This window comes from Pezoporus flaviventris, unplaced genomic scaffold (assembly GCF_033815535.1).
Source record: "Pezoporus flaviventris isolate CSIRO_AGI_PZ_B2104156 unplaced genomic scaffold, CSIRO_AGI_Pfla_v1 ptg000598l, whole genome shotgun sequence".
NCBI classification, from domain to species: Eukaryota; Metazoa; Chordata; class Aves; order Psittaciformes; family Psittacidae; genus Pezoporus; species Pezoporus flaviventris.
In genome coordinates this window covers 20,722-45,458 of record NW_026893145.1, presented here as the reverse complement: position 1 = coordinate 45,458, position 24,737 = coordinate 20,722, and the positions used below count along the sequence as shown (strand labels likewise).

The 24,737-nt window shown below is 59.1% G+C and overlaps 1 protein-coding gene across 1 annotated transcript in view; it reads left to right on the top strand.

Moving 5' to 3' along the window:
- The window catches only part of LOC133264099 (SH3 and multiple ankyrin repeat domains protein 1-like), a 35,129-nt gene extending 17,711 nt beyond the window's left edge, over positions 1–17,418 (top strand). Inside the window, 10 exon segments of the mRNA XM_061444021.1 lie at positions 1,087–1,219; positions 3,914–3,997; positions 4,835–4,858; positions 5,945–6,001; positions 7,745–7,860; positions 9,089–9,185; positions 12,077–13,299; positions 13,429–13,821; positions 13,824–13,852; positions 16,833–17,418. Coding sequence (XP_061300005.1) covers positions 1,087–1,219; positions 3,914–3,997; positions 4,835–4,858; positions 5,945–6,001; positions 7,745–7,860; positions 9,089–9,185; positions 12,077–13,299; positions 13,429–13,821; positions 13,824–13,852; positions 16,833–17,400 — 2,724 coding nt within the window. The 3' untranslated portion in view covers positions 17,401–17,418.
- The last annotated feature ends 7,319 nt before the right edge of the window (positions 17,419–24,737 follow it).

Genomic DNA, 24,737 nt, shown 5'->3' with positions numbered 1-24,737 from the left:
TTGCATCCATTGTATCCATGGCACCCATGGCATCCATGGCACCCATGGCATCCATTGCACCCATGGCATCCATGGTACCCATTGCACCCATGGCATCCATGGTACCCATTGCACCCATGGCACCCATGGCATCCATGGCACCCATGGTACCCATTGCACCCATGGCATCCATGGCACCCATGGTACCCATTGCACCCATGGCATCCATTGTATCCATGGCACCCATGGTACCCATTGCATCCATGACATCCATTGCATCCATGGCATCCATAGCACCCATTGCATCCATGGCACCTATTGCAGGCATTGCATTCATGGCACCCATTGCATCCATTGCAGTCATGGCACCCACGGCACCCCCAGCACCCATGGCACCCACATAAGGCTGTTCAGCACCAACCCATGGGGACAGCTCCCATAGCACCCATCTGGGCACTTCACACCCACCTGTGGGTGGTTGAACCCACACAGAGCATGTCATAGCATGTTGTAGCGTGTTGCAGAGTGTCACAGCATGTCATAGCATGTTATTGCATGTCAGTGTCATAGCATGTCATAGCGTGTCGTAGCATGTCGTAGCGTATCATAGAGTGTCATCACGTGTCATAGTGTGTCATGTGTCATAGCATGTTGTAACGTGTCGTAGGGTGTCATAGCATGTCATCGTGTGTTGTAGCGGGTCGTAGCGGGTCATAGCATGTCGTAGAGTGTCATCATGTCATATGTCGTCATGTGTCGTGGCGTGTTGTAGCGTGTCATTGTGTGTCATCACGTGTCATCATGTCATAGCATGTCATTATGTGTCATAGCATATCATGTGTCGTAGCGTGTTGTAGCGTGTCATCATGTGTCATCGCGTGTCATTGTGTGTCGTCACGTGTCGTCATGTGTCGTCGCGTGTCATTGTATGTCACCATGCGTCATTGCGTGTGACGCGGGTGTCGCGTGTCGTGTGTCGTCGTGTGTTATTGCATGTCATCATGTGTCGTCGCGTGTTGTCCCGTGTCATCGCGTGTTATTGCATGTCACCATGTGTCATCGCGTGTCATCGCGTGTCATCACGTGTGACGCGGGTGTCGCGCGCAGGTGAACGGGCAGAACGTGGTCAAGGTCGGGCACCGCCAGGTCGTGTCCATGATCCGGCAGGGCGGGAACAGCCTCGTGCTCAAGGTTGTCATGGTGACGCGGCACCCGGAGCCCGAGGGGCCCCGGCGCAGGGGTGAGGGGCAACGGGGGGCAATGGGGGGTCAATGGGGTGATGGGGGGGTCAATGGGGGTCATCGGGAGTCAATGGGGTGATGGGGGTCAATGGGGGTCATCGGGAGTCAATGGGGGGTCAATGGGGTGATGGGGGGGGTCAATGGGGGTCATCGGGAGTCAATGGGGTGATGGGGGTCAATGGGGGTCATCGGGAGTCAATGGGGGTCAATGGGGTGATGGGGGAGTCATCGGGAGTCAATGGGGTGTCAGTGGGGTGATGGGAATGTCATTGGGTTCATGAATGGGATCATCAGGAGTCAATGGGGGGTCAATGGGGTGATGGGGGAGTCATCGGGAGTCAATGGGGGGTCAATGGGGTGATGGGAATGTCATTGGGTTCATGAATGGGGTCATCAGGAGTCAATGGGGGGTCAGTGGAGTGATGGGTGGTCAATGGGGGTCATTGGGAGTCAATGGGGGGGCAATGGGGTGATGGGAATGTCATTAGGTTCATGAATGGGGTCATTGGGAGTCAATGGGGGGTCAATGGGGTGATGGGAATGTCATTGGGTTCATGAATGGAGTCATCTGGGGTCAATGCGGGGGTCAATGGGGTGATGGGGGAGTCATCGGGAGTGAATGGGGGGTCAATGGGGTGATGGGGGATTCATCGGGAGTCAATGGGGGGTCAATGGGGTGATGGAAATGTCATTGGGTTCATGAATGGAGTCATCTGGGTCAATGGGGGGGTCAATGGGGTGATGGGGGGTCAATGGGGGTCATCGGGAGTCAATGGGGGGTCAATGGGGTGATGGGGGAGTCATCGAGAGTCAATGGGGTGTCAATGGGGTGATGGGAATGTCATTGGGTTCATGAATGGGGTCATCAGGAGTCAATGGGGGGTCAATGGAGTGATGGGTGGTCAATGGGGTCATTGGGAGTCAATGGGGGAGTCATCGGGAGTCAATGGGGGGTCAATGGGGTGATGGGAATGTCATTGGGTTCATGAATGGGGTCATTGGGAGTCAATGGGGGGTCAATGGGGTGATGGGGGAGTCATCGGGAGTCAATGGGGGGTCAATGGGGTGATGGGAATGTCATTGGGTTCATGAATGGGGTCATCAGGAGTCAATGGGGGGGTCACTGGAGTGATGTGGGTTCAATGGGGCAATGCAGGGGGACAATGGGGGTCATTTGGTGTCAATGGGTCAATAGGGTGATGGGGGGGAATTGGGGGCCATGTGAGGTGTCATGGGGGGGTCATTGGCCATGAATAGGGCTCATCTGGTGTCAATGGGGTCGGGGGTGTCTATGGGATGAAAAGGGGGTCAGTGGGGGTCAGATGGGTCATGGGGGTATGTAAGAATGGGGGGGGTCATAGGGATGTCATTGGGGTCATGACTGGGGAGCATTGGGGTCATGAATCGGGCTCATTGGGTCATGAATGGGGGGCATTGGGGTCATGAATGGGGCTCATTGGGTCATGAATGGGGGGCATTGGGTCATGAATGCGGGGCATTGGGTCATGAATGGGCAGCATTGGGGTCATGAATGGGGCTCATTGGGTCATGAATGGGGGGCATTGGGTCATGAATGTGGGGCATTGGGTCATGAATGGGCAGCATTGGGGTCATGAATGGGGCTCATTCGGTCATGAAGGGGAGGTTCATTGGGTCATGAATGGGGCTCATTGGCTCATGAATGGGGCTCATTGGGTGATAAATGGGGGTCATTGGGATCATGAATGGGGCTCATTGGCTCATGAATGGGGCTCATTGGGCTCATGAATGGGGGCATTGGGTCATAAATGGGGGGCATTGGGATCATGAATGGGGCTCATTGGCTCATGAATGGGGCTCATTGGGCTCATGAATGGGGGCATTGGGTCATAAATGGGGGTCATTGGGATCATGAATGGGGCTCATTGGCTCATGAATGGGGCTCATTGGGCTCATAAATGGGGCTCATTGGGTCATAAATGGGGCTCATTGGGTCATGAATAGGGCTCATTGGGCTCATGAATGGAGCTCATTGAGTCATGAATGGGGCTCATTGGGCTTATGAATGGGGGGCATTGGGGTCATGAATGGGGCTCATTGGGTCATGAATAGGGCTCATTGGGCTCATGAATGGGGCTCATTGGGTCATGAATGGGGCTCATGAATGGAGCTCATTGGGCTCATGAATGGGGGCACTGGGTCATGAATGGAGCTCATTGGCTCATGAATGGGGCTCATTGGGTCATAAATGGGGTTCATTGGGCTCATGAATGGGGGGCATTGGGGTCATGAATGGGGGGCATTGGGGTCATGAATGGGCCTCATTGGGTCATCAATGGGGGTCATTGGGGTCATGAATGGGGTTCATTGGGCTCATGACTGGGGCTCATTGGGCTCATGAATGGAGCTCATTGAGTCATGAATGGGGCTCATTGGGTCATAAATGGGGGTCATTGGGATCATGAATGGGGCTCATTGGGTCATGAATGGGGGTCATTGGCTCATGAATGGAGCTCATTGGGTCATGAATGGAGCTCATTGGGTCATGAATGGGGGGCATTGGGCTCATGAATGGAGCTCATTGGGTCATGAATGGAGCTCATAGGGTTCATGAATGGGGCCATGGGGGGGGTCACCTGTGTCTATGTATTGGGGAGGGGGGGGACCCTAAGGGGGGGTCCCTGACCCCCCTCCCCCCCCCCCCCCCCCCGCAGCTGCCCCCCCCCAGCCTCGGCGCCTCCCGGCCCCGGCCATTTCCCTGCGCTCCAAATCCATGACCTCGGAGCTGGAGGAGATGGGTGAGGGGGGGGGGGCTGAGGGGGTGGGGGGGCTGGGGGGGGTGGGGGGCATTGGGGGTGGGGGGAGGGTCCTGAGGGAGTCTATGAAGGGGGTGGGAGGGGGCTATGGAAGGGTTTGGGGGGTCTATCGGGGGTGCTTGTGGGGGGTCATTGGGAGTCCTGGGGGGTGGTTGGGGGGGGCAGGGGGTGTCTATGGGGGGGTCTATGGGGGGTGCTTGTGGGGGGTCATTGGGAGTCCTGGGGGGTGGTTGGAGGGGGCAGGGGGTGTCTATGGGGGGGTCTATGGGGGGTGCTTGTGGGGGGTCATTGGGAGTCTTGGGGGGGGTGGGGGGTGTCTATGGGGGGGGTCTATGTGGGGTGCTTGTGGGTGGGGCATTGGGAGTCCTGGGGGGGGTCGGGGGTGTCTGGGGGGGTTATGGAGAGGTTTGGGGGGGTCTATGGGGGGTGCTTGCGGGGGGTAAAGGGGGGTGGCTGTGGGGGGTGTCTATGGGGGGTGATTGGGGGGGTCAATGGGAGTCCTGGGGGGGCAGGGGGTGTCTATGGGGGGGGTGCCTGGGTATTGGGGTCCCTTAAAGCCCCTTGGGGGTGGGGGGTGTTCAGTGATGGGGGGGGGGATTTCTGACCTTTAACCTTTAACCTCTGACCTTCCCCCCCCTTCCCCTTGCAGTGGAGAAAGGTGAGTGTGGGGGGCCCCCCCCCCCCTTTGGGTTCCCTTTGACCCCCCCCCCATGACCCCACTTTAACCCCCCCCAACCCCATTGACCCCAATGTGAGCCCCATTGATCCCCATTGACCCCCCCCCAGTGGCCCCCCGTAACCGCTCTCGTGTCTCCCCAGTCTCCCCATGGAAGAAGCGCACTGGTGAGTGCATCAAACACGCATGGAACACGCCTTGAACACGCATTAAACATGCATTGAACATGCATCGAACACGCATTAAACACGCCTTGAACATGCATCGAACACGAATTGAACACACATCAAACATGAACACACATCAAACATGCATTAAACACACATCAAATATGCATTGAACACACATCATGCATTGAACATGCCTCAAACACGCACCAAACAAGCCTTGAACACGCATCAAACATGCCTCGAACACGCCTTGAATATGCATCAAACACGCATTGAAGATGCATCGAACGCACATCAAACATGCCTCGAACACGCATCAAACATGCATGAAACACGCATCAACACGCCTTGAACATGCATCATCTACACCTCACACACTGAACATGCATTGAATGTGCACACTTCGAACAGGCATCAAACACGCCTTGAACATGCATCGAACATGCATTAAACACATATGAGACACACCTCAAGCATGCATTGAACACGCATTGAACACGCCTTGAACACACCTCAAACATGCATTGAACACGCCTCGAACACACTTCAAACATGCATTGAACACACCTCAAACGTGCATTGAACACACCTCGAACACACCTCAAGCATGCATTGAACATGCCTCGAACACACCTCAAACACGCCTTGAACACACCTCAAACATGCATTGAACATGCCTCGAACACACCTCAAACATGCATTGAACACGCATCAAACACGCCTCGAACACACCTCAAACATGCATTGAACACGCCTCGAACACACCTCAAACATGCATCGAACACGCCTCGCACATGTGTTGCACACGCTCTGCACACATGGCACACGCATCGCCCCCCTGCGCAAGCTCGCGTGGGTCTTGCGTGCCCATTGCACCCCATGGGCACCCCTCTCTGCCAGCACCCATCAATCACCCCCAGCACCCATGGGACAACCCCCCCCACCCCCCCAGCACCCATCGCTCCAGCACCCATTAGGACTCCCCTAGCACCCATCACCCCTGGCACCCATCAGGTCACCCATAGGACCACTGCCCCCCCAGCACCCATACCCCCACCCATGGGTGCCCCTCTCTCTCCCCAGAGTACGACGCCTCGGTGGCCACGGAGAAGAAGCGGACAGTCTATCAGATGGCGCTCAGTAAGGGGGCGCTATGGGGGGGGCCCATGGGTGGGGTGGTCTATGGGTGGGGGGGGTCTATGGGTGGGAGTCCCTAAGCCCCCCCCATGGGGGTGCTGCTGGGTGCTGGTGTGGATTGGGGTCTATGGGGGTGCATTGGGGTCTATGGGTGTCCATGGGTGTCTGTGGGGTGCCTTGGGGTGCACTGGTGTCTATGGGTGTCTATAGGGTACATTGGTGTCTACGGGTGCCCATGGGGTGCATTGGGGCACATTGGTGTCTATGGGTGTCCATGGGGTGCATTGGTGTTTATGGGTGTCCATGGGGTGCATTAGGATACATTGGTGTCCATGGGTGTCTGTGGGGTGCCTTGGGGTGCATTGGTGTCTATGGGTGTCTATAGGCTACATTGGTGTCTATGGGTGCCCATGGGGTGCATTGGGGCACATTGGTGTCTATGGGTGTCCATGGGGTGCCTTGGGGTGCATTGGTGTCTATGGGTGTCTATAGGGTACATTGGGGTGCATTGGTGTCCATGGCTTACAGTGGGGTACACTGGTGTCCATGGGGTACATTGGGGTACACTGGTGTCTATGGGTGTCCATGGGGTACATTGGGGTATATTGGTGTCTATGAGTGTCTATAGGGTACATTGGGGTGCATTGGTGTCCATGGCTTACAGTGGGGTACACTGGTGTCCATGGGGTACATTGGGGTACACTGGTGTCTATGGGTGTCCGTGGGGTACATTGGGGTACATTGGTGTCTATGGGTGTCCATGGGGTACATTGGGGTACACTGGTGTCTATGGGTGTCCATGGGGTGCATTGGGGTACATTGGTGTCTATGGGTGTCCATGGGGTACATTGGGGTACATCGGTGTCTATGGGTGTCCATGGGATACATTGGGGTACATCGGTGTCTATGGGTGTATATGGGGTACATTGGGGTACATCGGTGTCTATGGGTGTCCATGGGGTACATTGGGGTACATCGGTGTCTATGGGTGTCCATGGGGTACATTGGGGTACATTGGTGTCTATGGGTGTCTATAGGGTACATTGGGGTACATCGGTGTCTATGGGTGTCCATGGGGTACATTGGGGTACATCGGTGTCTATGGGTGTCCATGGGGTACATTGGGGTACATCGGTGTCTATGGGTGTCTATAGGGTACATTGGGGTACATTGGTGTCTATGGGTGTCCATGGGGTACATTGGGGTACATCGGTGTCTATGGGTGTCTATAGGGTACATTGGGGTGTCCATGGGGTACAGTGGGGTACATTGGTGTCCATGGGGTACATTGGTGTCTGTGGGTGTCCATGGGGTGCATTGGTGCCTATGGGTGTCCATGGGGTGCATTAGGGTGCATTGATGTCTGTGGGTGTCCATGGGGTGTATTGGGGTGCATTGGTGTCTATGGGTGTCTATGGGGTGCACTGGTGCCTATGGGTCTCTATGGGGTACATTGGTCCCTATGGGTCCCTATGAGTCTCTATGGGGTACATTGGTCCCTATGCGTCCCTATGGGTCTCTATGGGGTACATTGGTCCCTATGGGTCCCTATGGGTCTCTATGGGTCTCTGTGGGTTCACTGGTATCTATGGGTCCCTATGGGTCCCTGTGGGTCTCTATGGGTCTCTATTGGGTACACTGGTCCCTATGGGTCCCTGTGGGTCTCTATGGGTCCCTATGGGTCCCTATGGGTCCCTATGGGTCCCTATGGGTGCTGACATTGGGGTGTCCCCCCCCTCCCCCCAGACAAGCTGGACGAGATCCTGGCCGCGGCCCAGCAGAGCATCAGCGTGGGGGAGGGGCCGGGAGCGCCCCTCCCCCCCCTGGGCAAGGCCCGGCCCAAGGGCTTCTATGGGGCTGAGGTGGGGGGCGGCCGATGTGGGGGTCCCTATGGGGGGGGTCCCTATGGGGGGGGTCCCCAATACCTGGGTCCATTGGGGGGGGGGGGGCTCAATATGGGAGGTACCTGGGGTGGGGGGGGGGTCTCAATGTGGGTGCCTTTAGGGGGGGTCCCCAATGTGGGGGTCCCTTGGGGGGGGTCTCCAATATGTGGGTGCTATGGGGGGCCCCCAATGTGGGTCCTTATGGGGGGTCCCCAATGGGGGTCCCTTGGGGGGGGTCTCCAATATGTGGGTGCTATGGGGGGCCCCCAGTGTGGGTCCTTATGGGGGGTCCCCAATGGGGGTCTCTTAGGGGGGGCCCCCAATGTGGGTCCTTGTGGGGGGTCCCCAATGGGGGTCTCTTGGGGGGGGTCTCCAATATGTGGGTGCTATGGGGGGCCCCCAGTGTGGGTCCCTATGGGGGGCTTTGGGGGTGTCCCCAATGTGGGTCCCTTGGGGGGGTCTCCAATATGTGGGTGCTATGTGGGGTCCCCAATGTGGTTCCCTATGGGGGGGTGTCCCCAATGTGGGTCCTTATGCGGGGGGGTCCCCAATGTGGCTCCCTATGGGGGGGTCCTTATGGGGGGTCCCCAATGTGGGTCCTTATGGGGGTGGTCCCAATGTGGGTCCCTATGGGGGGGTTCCCAATGTGGGTCCCTATGGGGGGTTCTTATGGGGGGGTCCCCAATGTGGGTCCCTATGGGGGGTGTCCCAATGTGGGTCCCTATGCGGGGGGGGGGGGGGGGGGGGGGTCTCCCCCCAATGTGTGTCCCTATGGGGTGGGGGTGTCCCCAATGTGGGTCCTTATGGGGGGGGATCCCCAATGTGGGTCCCTATGGGGCAGTGTCCCCAATGTGGGTCCTTATGGGGGGGGTGTCCCCAATGTGGGTCCTTATGGGGGGGGATCCCCAATGTGGGTCCCTATGGGGGGGGCTCCCAATGTGGGTCCCTATGGGGGGGGCTCCCAATGTGGGTCCCTATGGGGCAGTGTCCCCAATGTGGGTCCTTATGGGGGGGGTGTCCCCAATGTGGGTCCTTATGGGGGGGGATCCCCAATGTGGGTCCCTATGGGGGGGTCCCCAGTGTGGTTCCCTATGGGGGGGGGAGTCCACAGTGTGGGGTCCCCAATGTGGGTCCCTATGGGGTGGGGGTGTCCCCAATGTGGGTCCCTATGGGGGGGTCCCCAACCTGTGCCCCCCTCCCCCCCCAGGCCACCTTCGATGCCCCCCGCCTGCCCCCGGGGGGGTTCGACCGCGGGTTCCTGCCGCCCCCCCCCCACGGGCTCGTCCTGCGACAGAAATCCATAGGTGGGTGCTGGGGGGGCACCCATGGGTGCTGGGGGCGGGGCTGTGGGTGCTGGGGGTTCCTATGGGTGCTGGGGGTGTCCCTATGGGTGCTGGGGACCCTATGGGTGCTGGGGTCCCTATGGGTGCTGGGGGCGGGGCTGTGGGTGCTGGGGGTTCCTATGGGTGCTGGGGGGGTCCCTGTGGGTGCTGAGGGTTCCTATGGGTGCTGGGGGTGGGGCTGTGGGTGCTGAGGGTTCCTATGGGTGCTGGGGGGTTCTTGTGGGTGCTGAGGGTCCCTATGGGTGCTGGGGGGATTCCTATGGGTGCTGGGGGGGTCCCTATGGGTGCTGAGGCCCCTATGGGTGCTGGGCGTGTCCCTATGGGTGCTGGAGGGTCCCTGTGGGTGTTGGGGTCCCTATGGATGCTGAGCTCCTTATGGGTGCTGGGGGGGGTCCCTATGGGTGCTGGGGGTTCCTATGGGTGCTGGAGGGGTCCCTATGGGTGCTGGGATCCCTATGGGTGCTGGAAGGGTCCCTATGGGTGCTGGGAGGGGTCCCTATAGGTGCTAGGGGGAGGCCCTATGGGGATGGGTAATGGGGTCCCTATGGGTGCTGGGGTTCCCTATAGAGATGGGGGGCGGGGGGGTCCCCTATGCCTTCTGTGTGCCAGTTGTGGGCTCTCTATAGCTTCCATCTATGGGGGCACATCCCTATAGGTGCCGTGGCCCCCTTTGTCCCCTATAGGGCCCCCCTGTCCCCTATAGGGCCCCCCTGTCCCCTATAGGAGCCCCATATCCCCTATAGCACCCTTATGTCCCCTGTAGAACACTATGTCCCCTCTAGGACCCCTATGTCCCCTATAGACACCTTTGTCCCCATAGGACCCCTTTATCCCCTATAGAACCCCCTATGTCCCCTACAGGACCCCTTATAGACCCCTATGTCCCCTATAGGACCCCTTTGTCCCCTATAGACCCCTATATCCCCTATAGGACCCCTATGTCCCTTATAGACCCCTTTGTCCCCTATAGACCTCTACAGGACCCCTTTATCCCCTATGTCCCCTGTAGACCCCTATATCCCCCATAGGACCCCTATGTCCCCCTGTAGGAGCCCTTTATCCCCTATAGACCCCTATGTCCGCTATAGACCCCTATGTCCCCTATAGGACTCCTTTATCCCCTATAGACCCCTATGTCCCCCATAGGACCCCTTTATCCCCTATAGACCCCTATGTCCCCTATAGGACTCCCCATAGACCTCTACAGATCTCTTTATCCCCTATAGGACCCCTATAGGACCCCTTTATCCCCCATAGGCCCCCCTATAGACCCCCATAGGACCCCTTTATCCCCTATAGGACCCCTATAGGACCCCTTTATCCCCTATAGGACCCCCCATAGGACCCCCTATGTCCCCCTTTATCCCCCATAGCCCCCCATAGGACCCCTTTATCCCCTATAGCCCCCTTTATGCCCTATAGGATCCCGTATAGGACCCCTTTATCCCCTATAGGCCCCCCCATAGGACCCCTTTATCCCCCTATAGCCCCCTTTATCCCCCATAGGCCCCCCCATAGGACCCCCTAATCCCCCATAGGACCCCTTTATCCCCCTATAGCCCCCTTTATCCCCCATAGACCCCCATAGGACCCCGCATAGACCCCTATAGGACCCCTTTATCCCCCCATAGACCCCCATAAGACCCCGCATAGACCCCTATAGGACCCCTTTATTCCCTATAGGACCCCTGTAGGACCCCTTTATCCCCTATAGCCCCCTTTATGCCCTATAGGACCCCCTATAGGACCCCTTTATCCCCTATAGGACCCCCCATAGGACCCCTTTATGCCCTATAGGACCCCCTATAGGACCCGTATAGGACCCCTTTATCCCCTATAGGACCCCTATAGGACCCCTTTATCCCCTATAGCCCCCTTTATGCCCTATAGGACCCCCTATAGGACCCCTTTATCCCCTATAGGACCCCCCATAGAACCCCCTATGTCCCCCTTTATCCCCCATAGCCCCCCATAGGACCCCTTTATCCCCTATAGCCCCCTTTATGCCCTATAGGACCCCCTATAGGACCCCTTTATCCCCTATAGGACCCCTATAGGACCCCTTTATCCCCTATAGCCCCCTTTATGCCCTATAGGACCCCCTATAGGACCCCTTTATCCCCTATAGGACCCCCCATAGGACCCCCTATGTCCCCCTTTATCCCCCATAGGACCCCGCATAGACCCCCATAGGACCCCTTTATCCCCTATAGCCCCCTTTATGCCCTATAGGACCCCCTATAGGACCCCTTTATCCCCTATAGGACCCCCCATAGGACCCCCTATGTCCCCCTTTATCCCCCATAGCCCCCCATAGGACCCCTTTATCCCCTATAGCCCCCTTTATGCCCTATAGGACCCCCTATAGGACCCCTTTATCCCCTATAGGACCCCCCATAGGACCCCCTATGTCCCCCTTTATCCCCCATAGGACCCCGCATAGACCCCCATAGGACCCCTTTATCCCCTATAGCCCCCTTTATGCCCTATAGGACCCCCTATGGGACCCCTTTATGCCCTATAGGACCCCTATAGGACCCCTTTATCCCCTATAGCCCCCTTTATGCCCTATAGGACCCCCTATAGGACCCCTTTATCCCCTATAGGACCCCCCATAGAACCCCCTATGTCCCCCTTTATCCCCCATAGGACCCCTTTATCCCCTATAGCCCCCTTTATGCCCTATAGGACCCCTTTATCCCCTATAGGACCCCTATAGGACCCCTTTATCCCCTATAGGACCCCCCATAGAACCCCCTACGTCCCCCTTTATCCCCCATAGCCCCCCCCATAGCCCCCCCCATCGGACCCCCTATATCCCCTCCCCTCCCCCCCCCCCGTTCTCTTTACAGGCGCCCCAGAGGAGGAGCGCCCGTTCCTGGCCCCCCCCAGCGGCCGCTTCAGCCGCAGCCTCTCGGTCCCGGGCTCGGAGGAGATCCCTCCCCCCCCCACCACGTCCCCCCCGGAGCCCCCGTACAGCAGCGCCGCCCCTCCCCCCGCCTCCACCCCCCGCGGGGTGGGGGTTGGGGTGGGGGTCACCCCCCCTTGGCGCCTTTATAACTTAGGGGGGGGAGGGGAGAGGGAAAGGGGGGGAGGGGGCCCCCCGAAACCTTTGCGGAGGAAAGGGCCCTTGGTGAAACAAACCAAGGTGGAGGAAGGGGGGGTGGGGGTGGGGGTGGGGGTGGGGGTGGGGGGGGGAGGGGCGGACTCCATCTCCATCCCCACCATCGTGGTGAAGGCGCCGTCCACGAGCAGCAGCGGGCGCAGCAGCCGCGGGAGCAGCGTGGAGGCGGAAGCGGGGGGAGGGGCGGGCCTGGAAGGGGGAGGGGCGGCGGGGAAAGCCCCGGTGGGGGTGGGGGGAGGGGTTGTGGGGATTGGCGGGATGGGAGGGGGAGGGGTTGGGTCTCCATCCCGCCCCTCCCCCCCCGCCATGGACTTCACGTCGCAGTTCGGGGCCGCGCTGGTGGGGGCGGGGCGGCGGCGCTCCGCGCTCTTCCTCTCCACCGAGGAGGACGATGAGGATGGAGGAAGAGCCGCCATAACCGGAAGTGTGACCGGCTTAACTTCCGCTTCCGGTCCTCCGCGCCTGCGCCATTCCAAGAGCATCGACGAAGGGATGTTCGCGGCCGACCCCGGTTACCGGGGGGCGGCCAAAGGGGGAGGCCTCGGAGCCGGCAGCGCCTTCAGCAGCGTGGCCGCTGCTTCCTCGTCCTCTTCTTCCTCCTCCGGACCGGCTCCGAGGCCCAAAGCCATGGCGGCGGCGGCGGCGGCGTTGCAGGCCGGGCTCGCGGCCTTGCAAGCGGGCTTAGGGCCGCTGCCGCCGGGCGCCGTGGGGCTGAGGCCGGGCGCGGTGGGGCTGAGGCCGAGCGCGGCGGGCGACATGACGTCCTTAGCGACCGACATGACGTCCTTAGCCACCGACATGACGTCCTTAGCGACCGACATGGCGCCCAACATGGCGCCCTTAGCGACCGACATGGCGTCCCTAGCAACCAACATGGCGCCCGCCCTGCCGCCCTTAGCAACGCCGTCGCCCTTAGCAACGGCCAAGATGGCGGCGCTCGGGCCTACCGCGGCCTTGCCCCCGCTCCGCTCCTCTCCTCTTCCTCCACCTCCTCCTCCTCCTCCTCCTCCTCCTCCTCCTCCATGCAAACCCCCAACGGAGCTCCCCCCACCGTCCCTCCTCCCGCCGTCGCCTGCCGAGCTTTGGGGCTCCCCAGCGGAGCCCCGCGTGCGCTTCGCCGAAGCCGGCGCCTTGCTGGCCCTGCCGCCGCCGGCTCCCTCGGTGGAGGACGGCGACGAGGAGCTGCTGCTGGCCGAGCCGCTGCCGCCGCCGCTCGAGTTCGCCAACAGCTTCGAAGCCCCGCTTCCTTCCTCATCCTCCTCCTCCGTCGTCGTCGCCGGCACCGCCATCGGGGACTCCACGGCCTCCAGCCTCACGTCGTACGACAGCGAAGTGGCCACCATCACCCAAGGCGGGCCCGAAGGGAGGCGAGGAGGTCTCGGGGCTCACCCCGACGGCCTGGACGCCGTCACCGATTCGGGTATCGAAGAGGTCGACAGCCGAAGCAGCAGCGATCACCCCCCGGAGGCGATGGAAGCGGGGCCGCCTCCTCTTCCTCCTCATCCTCATCATCATCATCATCATCATCATCAACAGCAGCAGCAGCAGCACGCTGGGGCTTATGGGGACGGAGCCGAAAGGGCGAGGGCGAGGGGAAGGGGGGGACCCCGCGGAGGGGACCCCCGGAGGGCGATGGAGCCGTGGGAAGAAGGCGGCAGGGGCCTGGCGGCGGCGGCGGCAGCGTGGAGCAGGGGAGCCGCGGATGGGAGCTACGGGGGAACGGCGGGGAGACACAGGTGGGTGATATGGGGGGGTGGGGGGCGCGGTACACATGGCACCCGTTGAAGGCAAAGCACCCATTGAAGCCGTTGCGTCCATGGCACCCATTGAAGCCAAAGCACCCATGGCATCCGTTGCGTCCATGGCACCCATTGCGTCCATAGCAGCCATTGAACCCATGGCACCCATTGAAGCCATTGCGTCCATGGCACCCATTGAAGCCAAAGCACCCATGGCATCCGTTGCGTCCATGGCACCCATTGCGTCCATAGCAGCCATTGAACCCATGGCACCCATTGAAGCCATTGCGTCCATGGCACCCATTGAAGCCAAAGCACCCATGGCATCCATTGCGTCCATGGCACCCATTGCGTCCATAGCAGCCATTGAACCCATGGCACCCATTGCGTCCATAGCACGCATTGAAGCCATTGAACCCATGGCACCCATTGCATCCATAGCACCCATTGAACCCATGGCATCCATGGCACCCATTGCATCCATGGCACCCATGGCACCCATTGCGTCTATGGCATCCATTGAACCCATTGCGTCCATAGCACCCATTGAACCCATGGCATCAATGGCACCCATTGCACCCATTGAACCCATGGCATCCATGGCACCCATTGCGTCCATAGCACCCATAGCAGCCATTGCACCCATTGCGTCCATTGCGTCCATGGCACCCATTGAAGCCAAAGCACCCATGGCATCCATTGCGTCCATAGCACCCATGGCACCCATTGCATCCATAGCACCCATTGAACCCATTGCACCCATTGAACCCATGGCATCCATGGCACCCATGGCACCCATTGAAGCCAAAGCACCCATGGCATCCATTGCGTCTATGGCACCCATTGAACCCATTGCGTCCATAGCACCCATTGAACCCATTGCACCCATTGAACCCATGGCATCAATGGCACCCATTGCACCCATTGAACCCATGGCATCCATGGCACCCATTGCAGCCATAGCACCCATAGCAGTCATTGAACCCATTGCAGCAATGGCACCCATTGAAGCCAAAGCACCCATGGCATCCATTGCGTCCATAGCACCCATTGAACCCATGGCAGCCATTGAAGCCATTGCACCCATTGAACCCATGGCATCCATGGCACCCATTGCGGCCATAGCAGTCATTGAACCCATTGAAGCCATAGCACCTATTGCACCCATGGCAGACATAGCACCCATGGCATCCATTGCACCCATTGCATCCATTAAACTCATGGCATCCATTGCATTCATTGCACCCATTGCAGCCATGGCACCCTTTGCACTCATGGCACCCACTGTACATATTGAGGCCATTGCATGGACGGGGATGTTGCACCCATGGCACCCAGCACCCATTGCACCCATGACGCTCATGGCACCCATGGCATCTATAGCCATAAGGGGGACATAGCACCCATTGTACACATGGCGCCCATTGCACTTGTGGCACCCACGGCACACATGGCACCCAGCACCCGTTGCAGCTGTTGCATGCATTGACGCCGGTACGGCACCCATGGCACCCATTGCAGCCGTTGCATGGGTATAAGAAACGTGGCACCCAGCACCCATCACAGATCATGGCACTGCACCCATTGCACATGGCACCCATTACAGCCACTGTAGAGGCAGCAGGACAATGCAACCGTGACACCCATTGCACCCATGGCACCCATGGCACCCATTGCAGCCGCTGCATGGATCTGCCGGACATGGCACCCATTGGGGGGGGGGTGTACAGTTGTGTTTTGGTGTTGCACCCATCACACCCTTCTCAAGCACCTCCATTGCACCCAGTGTCCATCACCCCCATTGAGCTCATTGACCCACCATGTCCATCGACCCACCGTGTCCATCACCCCCATTATGTCCGTTGCCCCCCATCACCCCCATTTGTGTCCATTGACCCCATCATGTCCATCAACTCATCATGTCCATCACCCCACTGCCCCATCATGTCTGTCTCCCCATCCCATTGCCCCATCACGTTCAACGTGTCCATCAGCCCCATTGTGCCCATTGGTCCCACCATGTCCATCACCCCATGTCCATCACCCCATCGTCTCCATCACCCCATCACCTCCATCACCCCCATCAAGTACACCATGTCCATCAACCCGTCTCCCCATCATCCCTATCATCCCCATCGCATCCATGATCCCACCATGCCCATCAACGCATCACATCTATCATGTACATCATTCCCATTGTGCCCATTGACCCCACTGTGCCCATCATCCCCATTGTGCCCATTGACCCCATTGTCCCCATCATCCCCATTGTGCCCATTGACCTCATTGTGCCCATCGACCCCATTGTGCCCATTGACCCCATCATCCCCATTGTCCCCGTTGTCCCCATCGACCCTATTGTGCCCTTCATCCCCATTGTGCCCATTGACCCCATTGTCCCCATCATCCCCATTGTGCCCATCGACGCCAATGTGCCCATCGACGCCATTGTGCCCATTGACCCCATTGTGCCCATCATCCCCATTGACCCCATTATCCCCATTGTCCCCATCATCCCCATTGTGTCCATTGACCCCATTGTCCCCATCATCCCTGTTGTCCCCATCAACCCTATTGTCCCCATCATCCCCATTGTGCCCATTGACCCCATTGTCCCCATCTTCTCCATTGTGCCCATTGACCCCATTGTCCCCATCAACCCTATTGTCCCCATTGACCTCATCGTCCCCATTGTCCCCAACGATCCCCCTCTTTTCTAACACCCCTCCCCCTTCCTCCCCACAGGCTCCCGGACCCCCCCCCTCCCTCGCAACCCTCCAAGCCCCCCCCTTCCTCCTCCATCTCCCCTTCCTCCATCCTCTTCCCCAACTGGCCCCCGGCCCCTAAATCCCCTTTAAGCGGGGTCGGGGTAGACCTGGACATCCGCCCCCCGCTTCGCCGCGCCCCGAGCCCGGCCACGCTGCCCAGCGAGCGCCGGGGCAGCCCCGCTCCGCGCCCGGCCTCGCTGCCCACGTTACCGGCGGCTCCGCTCTACGCCGGCTTCCTGGAGCTGCGGGGGGGGCCCTTCGGGGACGGGGCCAGCGCTAGGTCCTTGTCCCCAACGAGGCCTCCGCCTCCCCCCCCCGATAAACCCTTCGGAGCGAAGCCATTGGCTTTCTGGAGCAAGTTCGACGTGGCCGATTGGTTGGAATACCTGAACCTGGGCGAGCACCGAGCGCGGTTCTTGCACAACGAGATCGACGGCTCCCATCTGCCCTCGTTGACCAAGGAGGATTACATCGACCTGGGGGTGACGCGCGTCGGGCACCGCATGAACATCGACCGGGCCCTCAAGGTCTTCCTGGAGAGGTGAGGGCAGAGCGGAGCGGGGAGCGGCGGGAGAAGGACCACGGCGACGAGGAGGAAGAGGAGGAGGAAGAGGGAAGGTGGACGTGCGGCGTGGACGTGGACAAGGAATGGGACAGGGATGCGCGATGAGATATGGACGTGGATGTGCAACGAGATATGGACATGCAACGAGATATGGACATGCAATGAGATATGGATGTGCAATGAGATATGGACATGGACGTGCAATGAGACATGGACATGGATGTGCAACGAGATATGGACATGGATGTGCAACGAGATATGGACATGGACGTGCAACGAGATATGGACATGGACGTGCAATGAGACATGGACATGGATGTGCAATGAGATATGGACATGGATGTGCAATGAGACATGGACATGGATGTGCAACGAGATATGGACATGGACACGCAATGAGACATGGACATGGATGTGCGATGAGATATGGACATGGACACGCAATGAGACATGGACATGGATGTGCAATGAGATATGGACATGCAATGGGACAGGGATGTGCAATGAGACATAGACACGCAATGGGACATGGATGTGCAATGAGACATGGACATGCAATGGGACATGATGTGCAATGAGACATGGACACGCAATGGGACAGGGATGTGCAATGAGACATGGACATGCAATGGGACATGGATGTGCAACGAGATATGGACATGGAATAGGACATGGATGTGCAATAAGATATGGACATGCAATGGGACAGGGATGTGCAATGAGATATGGACATGGAATAGGACATGGATGTGCAATGAGATATGGACATGGAATGAGACATGGACATGGAATAGGACATGGATGTGCAATGAGATATGGACATGCAATGGGACAGGGATGTGCAATGAGACATGGACATGGAATAGGGCATGGATGTGCAACGAGATATGGACATGGAATGAGATGTGGACATGGAATGGGACAGGGATGTGCAGCAGGACATGGATGTGCAAGAAGACATGGATGTGCAATGGAACACGGACATGCAATGGGTCATGGATGTGCAACGGGACATGGATGTGCAATGAGCTGTTGATGTGCAATGACATGTAGACATGCGATGGGACATGGATGTGCAATGGGACACAGACGTGACACGACATGGATATGCAACGGGACATGGACATGTGACACGACATGGATGTGCAATGGGACATGGACCAGGACATGGATGTGCAATGGGACACGGACATGTGACACGACATGGATGTGCAATGGGACATGGATGTGCCCTCACACACACACAAATGCCCCCCTCCACACATGCATGCACACACGTGTGCACACATGTCCACATGCACACACACGTGTGCACGCATGTCCCCATGCACACACACATGCACACACGTCCCCATGCACACACATGTCCACCTGCACACATGTGTGCACACACGTCCCCATGCACACACACATGCACACACATGTCCCCATGCACACACGTGTGCACACATGCCCCCATGCACACACATGCAACACATGCCCACATGCACACACATGCACACACATGTCCCCATGCACACACGTGCGCACACATGCCCCCATGCACACACGTGCACACACATGTCCCCATGCACACACATGCACACACATGTCCCCATGCACACACATGTGCACACATGCCCCCATGCACACACATGCAACACATGCCCCCATGCACACACATGCACACACATGTCCCCATGCACACACGTGCACACACATGCCCCCATGCACACACATGCACACACATGTCCCCGTGCACACACACATGCACACACGTGTCACACACGCTTGTGCCCTTGCACATGCCAGCACGGGGGGGTGACATGCACATACATGGAAGTGGCCTTGCACACGCGTGTGCACACATGTCCCTGTGCACACGCATGCACACGCGTTCTCCTTGCATACATCCATGCCCCTTGCACATACATGGGCACACGTGTCCCTTTACACACACGTGCACACACGCATCCCTATACACATACGTGTGCACACAAGTGGCCCTTTACACACACATGTGCACACACGCATCCCTATACACATACGTGTGCACACACGTGTCCCTTTACACACACACTTGTGCCCTTAACATACGTGCACTCACATGTCCCTTTGTGCACATGCATCCCCTTGCACACGCATATTCCTTTACACACACATGTAACCCCACATGTCCCGTTGTGCACATACGTGTACACACGTGTCCCTTTACATACATGTCCCTGTGCACACACGTGACCCTTTACATACCTGTCCCCTGTATACACGTGTCCCTTTACATACATGTCCCCTGTACACACGTGTCCCTTTATATACATGTCCCCATGCACACACATGACCCTTTACATACATGTCCCCATGCACACACGTGACCCTTTACATACATATCCCCGTGCACACACATGACCTCACATGTCCCTGTGCACACACGTGTCCCTTTACATACATGTCCCCATGCACACACATGACCTCACATGTCCCCATGCACACACGTGTCCCTTTACATACATGTCCCCATGCACACACATGACCTCACATGTCCCCATGCACACATGTGTCCCTTTACATACATGTCCCCATGCACACACATGACCTCACACATCCCCATGCACACACATGACCTCAGATGTCCCTGTGCACACGTGTCCCTTTACATACATGTCCCCATGCACACACATGACCTCACATGTCCCCGTGCACACACATGACCCTTTACATACATGTCCCCATGCACACACATGACCTCACACGTCCCCATGCAGACACATGACCTCAGATGTCCCCGTGCACACACATGACCTCACATGTCCCTGTGCACACACATGACCTCACATGTCCCTTTGCACACACGTGTCCCTTTACATACATGTCCCCGTGCACACACATGACCTCACATGTCCCTTTGCACACACGTGTCCCGGTGCACACCCAGTCACGTGATCGCGTGCCCCGCCCCCCCAGCATGCTCCCCCCTGCCCCTCCCTCCCCTTCCTCCCCTCCCCCCCCCCTCCCATCTCTAAGGGCTCGTGTCGTGGCGCCTCGCCCCGCCCCTCACCCCGCCCCCCCCCCCCGAGGCAACGACCAATCACGAATGTCTTCCAGCGCCCCGCCCCCCCCTAAACTCCGCCCCCCCCAACGGGGGGGGGAGGGACGGGACAGGGGGCGTGGCCTGAGGGGGGGAGGGGCGCACCCGGATACACTGTGACCGGAGGGGGCGGGGCTTAAACGGGCGGAGGGGGAGGGGGCGGGGCTTCAATGACCCCCCCCTCCCCCCCACGTTCTAACCCCCTTCCCCCCCCCAAGGCCCCGCCCCCATAAAGGACCCCCTCCCAAAGGCCACGCCCCCTCGGGTGACCCCGCCCCTTTCCTCACGCCCCGCCCCCCCTTCCCCTTAAGCCCCGCCCACTTTCCCCGCTCTGCCACCGCTGCCCCCCCCCCCCCCCCCCCGGTGCCGCGCGGTTCGGGTGTAATTAATGAGTTAATTAATGAATTAATGGATTAATTAATGGCTTAATTAGTGGCGGAGTTGATGGGTCACGTGGGGCAGGGAGGGGAGGGGAAGGGGGGTGGGGGTGCAAAGAGGGTGCCCCCCCCCATACATACCCTATAGGGACCCCCCAGGCTATACGTGATCCCCTTATAGAGGTGCCCCCGCCATATAGGCACCCCCCTATAGATAGGTGCCCGGCACCCCATAGCTCCCTCCCTATAGGCATGACCCACATGGGGGACCCACAGAGGGTGTCGTTTCCCCCTCCCCCCATAGCCATAAGGACCCCCTATAGCTTCAAGACCTCCATAGGGACACCCTATACCTTTAACCCCCCCATATAACCCCCATAGGACACCCTATACCTTTAAACCCCCATATAACCCCCATAGGGACCCCCTATACCTTTAACCCCCCATTGGGACCCTCTATACCTTTAACCCCCCATATAATCCCCATAGGGACCCCCTATAGCTTTAAACCCCCATAGGGACCCCCTATACCTTTAACCCCCCATAGGGACCCTTTATACCTTTAACCCCCCATGTAACCCCCATAGGGACCCGCTATACCTTTAACCCCCATATAACCCCCATAGGGATCCCCTATAGCTTTAACCGCCCATAGGGAGCCCTTATACCTTTAACCCCCCATATAACCCCCATAGAGATCCGCTATACCTTTAACCCCCCATATAATCCCCATAGGGGCCCCCTATACCTTTAACCCCCCATAGGACCCCTATACCTTTAACCCCCATAGAACCCACTATACCTTTACCCCCCCATAGGACCCCTATACCTTTAACCCCCCCATAGGGACCCCCTATACCTTTAAGCCCCCATAGGGACCCCCTATACCTTTAACCCCCCCATAGGGACCCCCTATACCTTTAACCCCCCATAGGGACCCCCTATACCTTTAACCCCCCATAGGGACCCCCTATACCTTTAACCTCCCATAGGGACCCCCTATACCTTTAACCCCCCATAGGGACCCCCTATACCTTGAACCCCCCCATAGGGACCCCCCTATACCTTTAACCCCCCATAGGGACCCCCTATACCTTTAACCCCCCCATAGGGACCCCCTATACCTTTAACCCCCCCATAGGGGTCTCCTCCCACCCTCCCTCCTGTCCCTCGAGCGCCCCTAGCGGCGCCGAGCGGCGCCGCATCCTCTCGGCACCTGCCGGCACCGGTCGGGCGGTGCTCGGCTCCGTTCGGCTCCGTTCGGCTCCATCCGGGCCGGTTCGGCTCCGTTCGGGCCGGTTCGGCTCCGTTCGGGCCGGTTCGGCTCCGTTCGGCTCCGTTCGGCTCCATCCGGGCCGGTTCGGCTCCGCTCGGCTCCGTTCGGCTCCGTTCGGGCCGGTTCGGGTCGGTTCGGCTCCGTTCGGCTCCGCTCGGCTCCATCCGGGCCGGTTCGGCTCCGTTCGGCTCTGTTCGGCTCCGCTCGGCTCCGCTCGGCTCCATTCGGCTCCGCTCGGGCCGGTTCGGGTCGGTTCGGCTCCTCTCGGCTCCATCCGGGCCGGTTCGGGTCGGTTCGGCAGCGCTCGGAGCCGGTTCGGGCCAGGTCGGCTCCCGTCGGGCCCGAGGCCGGCGCCGCTCGGGGACGTTCGCGTCGGTTCGGGGGGGTTCGGGCCGGTTCGGAGGCGCTCGGCTCGGCTCGGTAGGGCAGGTGAGAGCGGGCCCGGTCGGGAGCGGGGATGGAGATCTATGGGGCAGGCTATGGGGCAGAGGGGAGACACGTCTATGGGGCAGGAATGGGGGGGCAGGAATGGGGGCAGGGCTATGGGGAAGGAATGGGGGGGGAATGTGCATGGGGCAGGAATGGGGGTGTAGGAATGGGGGCAGGTCTATGGGGCAGGAATGGGGGGGAATGTGTATGGGGCAGGTCTATGGGGCAGGAATGGTGGGGGAGTGTGTATAGAGCAGGTTTGGGGGGCAGGAAGAGGGGCAGGTCTATGGGGCAGGAATGGGGGGGGGAATGTGTATGGGGCAGGTTTGGGGGGGGCAGGAATGGGGGCAGGTCTATGGGGCAGGAATGGGGGGGGAATGTGTATGGGGCAGGTTTGGGGGGGCAGGAATAGGGGCAGGTCTATGGGGAAGATCTATGGGGGGGAATGTGTATGGGGCAGGAATAGGGGCAGGGCTATGGGGAAGGAATGGGGGGGAATGTGTATGGGGCAGGTTTGGAGGGGCAGGAAGAGGGGCAGGGCTATGGGGGGGAAATGTGCATGGGGCAGGAATGGGGGGGCAGGAATGGGGGCAGGTCTATGGGGCAGGAATGGGGGGGAATGTGTGTAGGGCAGGTTTGGGGGGGCAGGAAGAGGGGTAGGTCTATGGGGCAGGTCTATGGGGAGGGGATGTGCATGGGGCAGGAATGGGGGCAGGTCTATGGGGCAGGAATGGGGAGGAATGTATATGGGGCAGGTTTGGGGGGGCAGGAATAGGGGCAGGTCTATGGGGCAGATCTATGGGGTGGGGGGTCACTTATGGGCCGGGAGGGGTCGCTTATGGGGCAGGGGGGGTCACTTATGGGTCGGGAGGGGTCAGATATGCGGCGGGAGGTTCAGATATGGGCCTGGGGGGGATCACTTATGGAGCAGGGGGGTCAGTTATGGGTCTGGGGTGGTCACTTATGGGGCAGGGGTGTCAGTTATGGGTCTGGGGTGGTCACTTATGGGACAGGGGGGTCACTTATGGGTCAGGAGGGTTCAGATATGGGTCTGGGGGGGTCAGTTATGGGTCTGGGGGAGTCACTTATGGGGCAGGGGGTCACTTAGGGGTCAGGGGGGTCAGATATGGAGCAGGGGGTTCAGATATGGGTCTGGGGGGGGTCACTTATGGGTCTGTGGGAATCAGTTATGGGTCTGGGGGAGTCACTTATGGGTCGGGAGGGGTCACTTATGGGTTGGGAAGGGTCAGCTATGGGTCAGGGGGGTCAGTTATGGGGCAGGGGGTTCAGATATGGGTCTGGCGGGATCACTTATGGGGCAGGGGGGTTCAGATATGGGTCTGTCGGGGTCACTTATGGGGCAGGAGGGGTCACTTATGGGTCTGGGGGGGTCGGATATGGGGTGTGGGGGTCACTTATGGGGCAGGGGGGGTTCATCCCCCCCCCCCCCCCCCAGTGTTGTCTCTCCCCATAGGGCTCCATTGCCCTGGTGCTGCATGGCCCGGCCCGGCCCCCGCCTTGTACAAGTGCCCCCCCCCGGCCCCCACTGACCCCCAACTCCCCCCCCCCCGTGTGCAAGGAGGAGACAGAGGTGACTGGGGGGGGGGAGAGGGGGGGGAACGACCCCTTTGTCAGTGAAGGGCCCCATTGAACCCCATTGAGCCCCATTGAAACCCATTGAGGCCCCATTGAACCCCATTGAACCCCATTGAGCCCCATTGAAACCCATTGAGGCCCCATTGAACCCCATTGAGCCCCATTGAAACCCATTGAACCCCATTGAGGCCCCATTGAAACCCATTGAGGCCCCATTGAACCCAATTGAACCCCATTGAACCCCATTGAGGCCCCATTGAACCCCATTGAGGCCCCATTCAAGCCCCATTCAAGCCCCACTGAGCCCCATTCAGGCCCCATTCAAGCCCCACTGAACCCCATTCAATCCCCATTCAAGCCCCATTGAAACCCCTTTGAAGGCCTCATTGAAGCCCCCATTGAGGCCCCATTGAAGCCCCTTTCAGGCCCCATTCAAGCCCCATTGAAACCCCATTCAAGCCCCATTGAAGCCCAATTCAGGCCCCTTTGCAGCCCCCATTGAAGCCCCATTGAGGCCCCATTGCGGCCCTATTGAACCCCATTCAGGCCCCATTCAAGCCCCATTCAAGCCC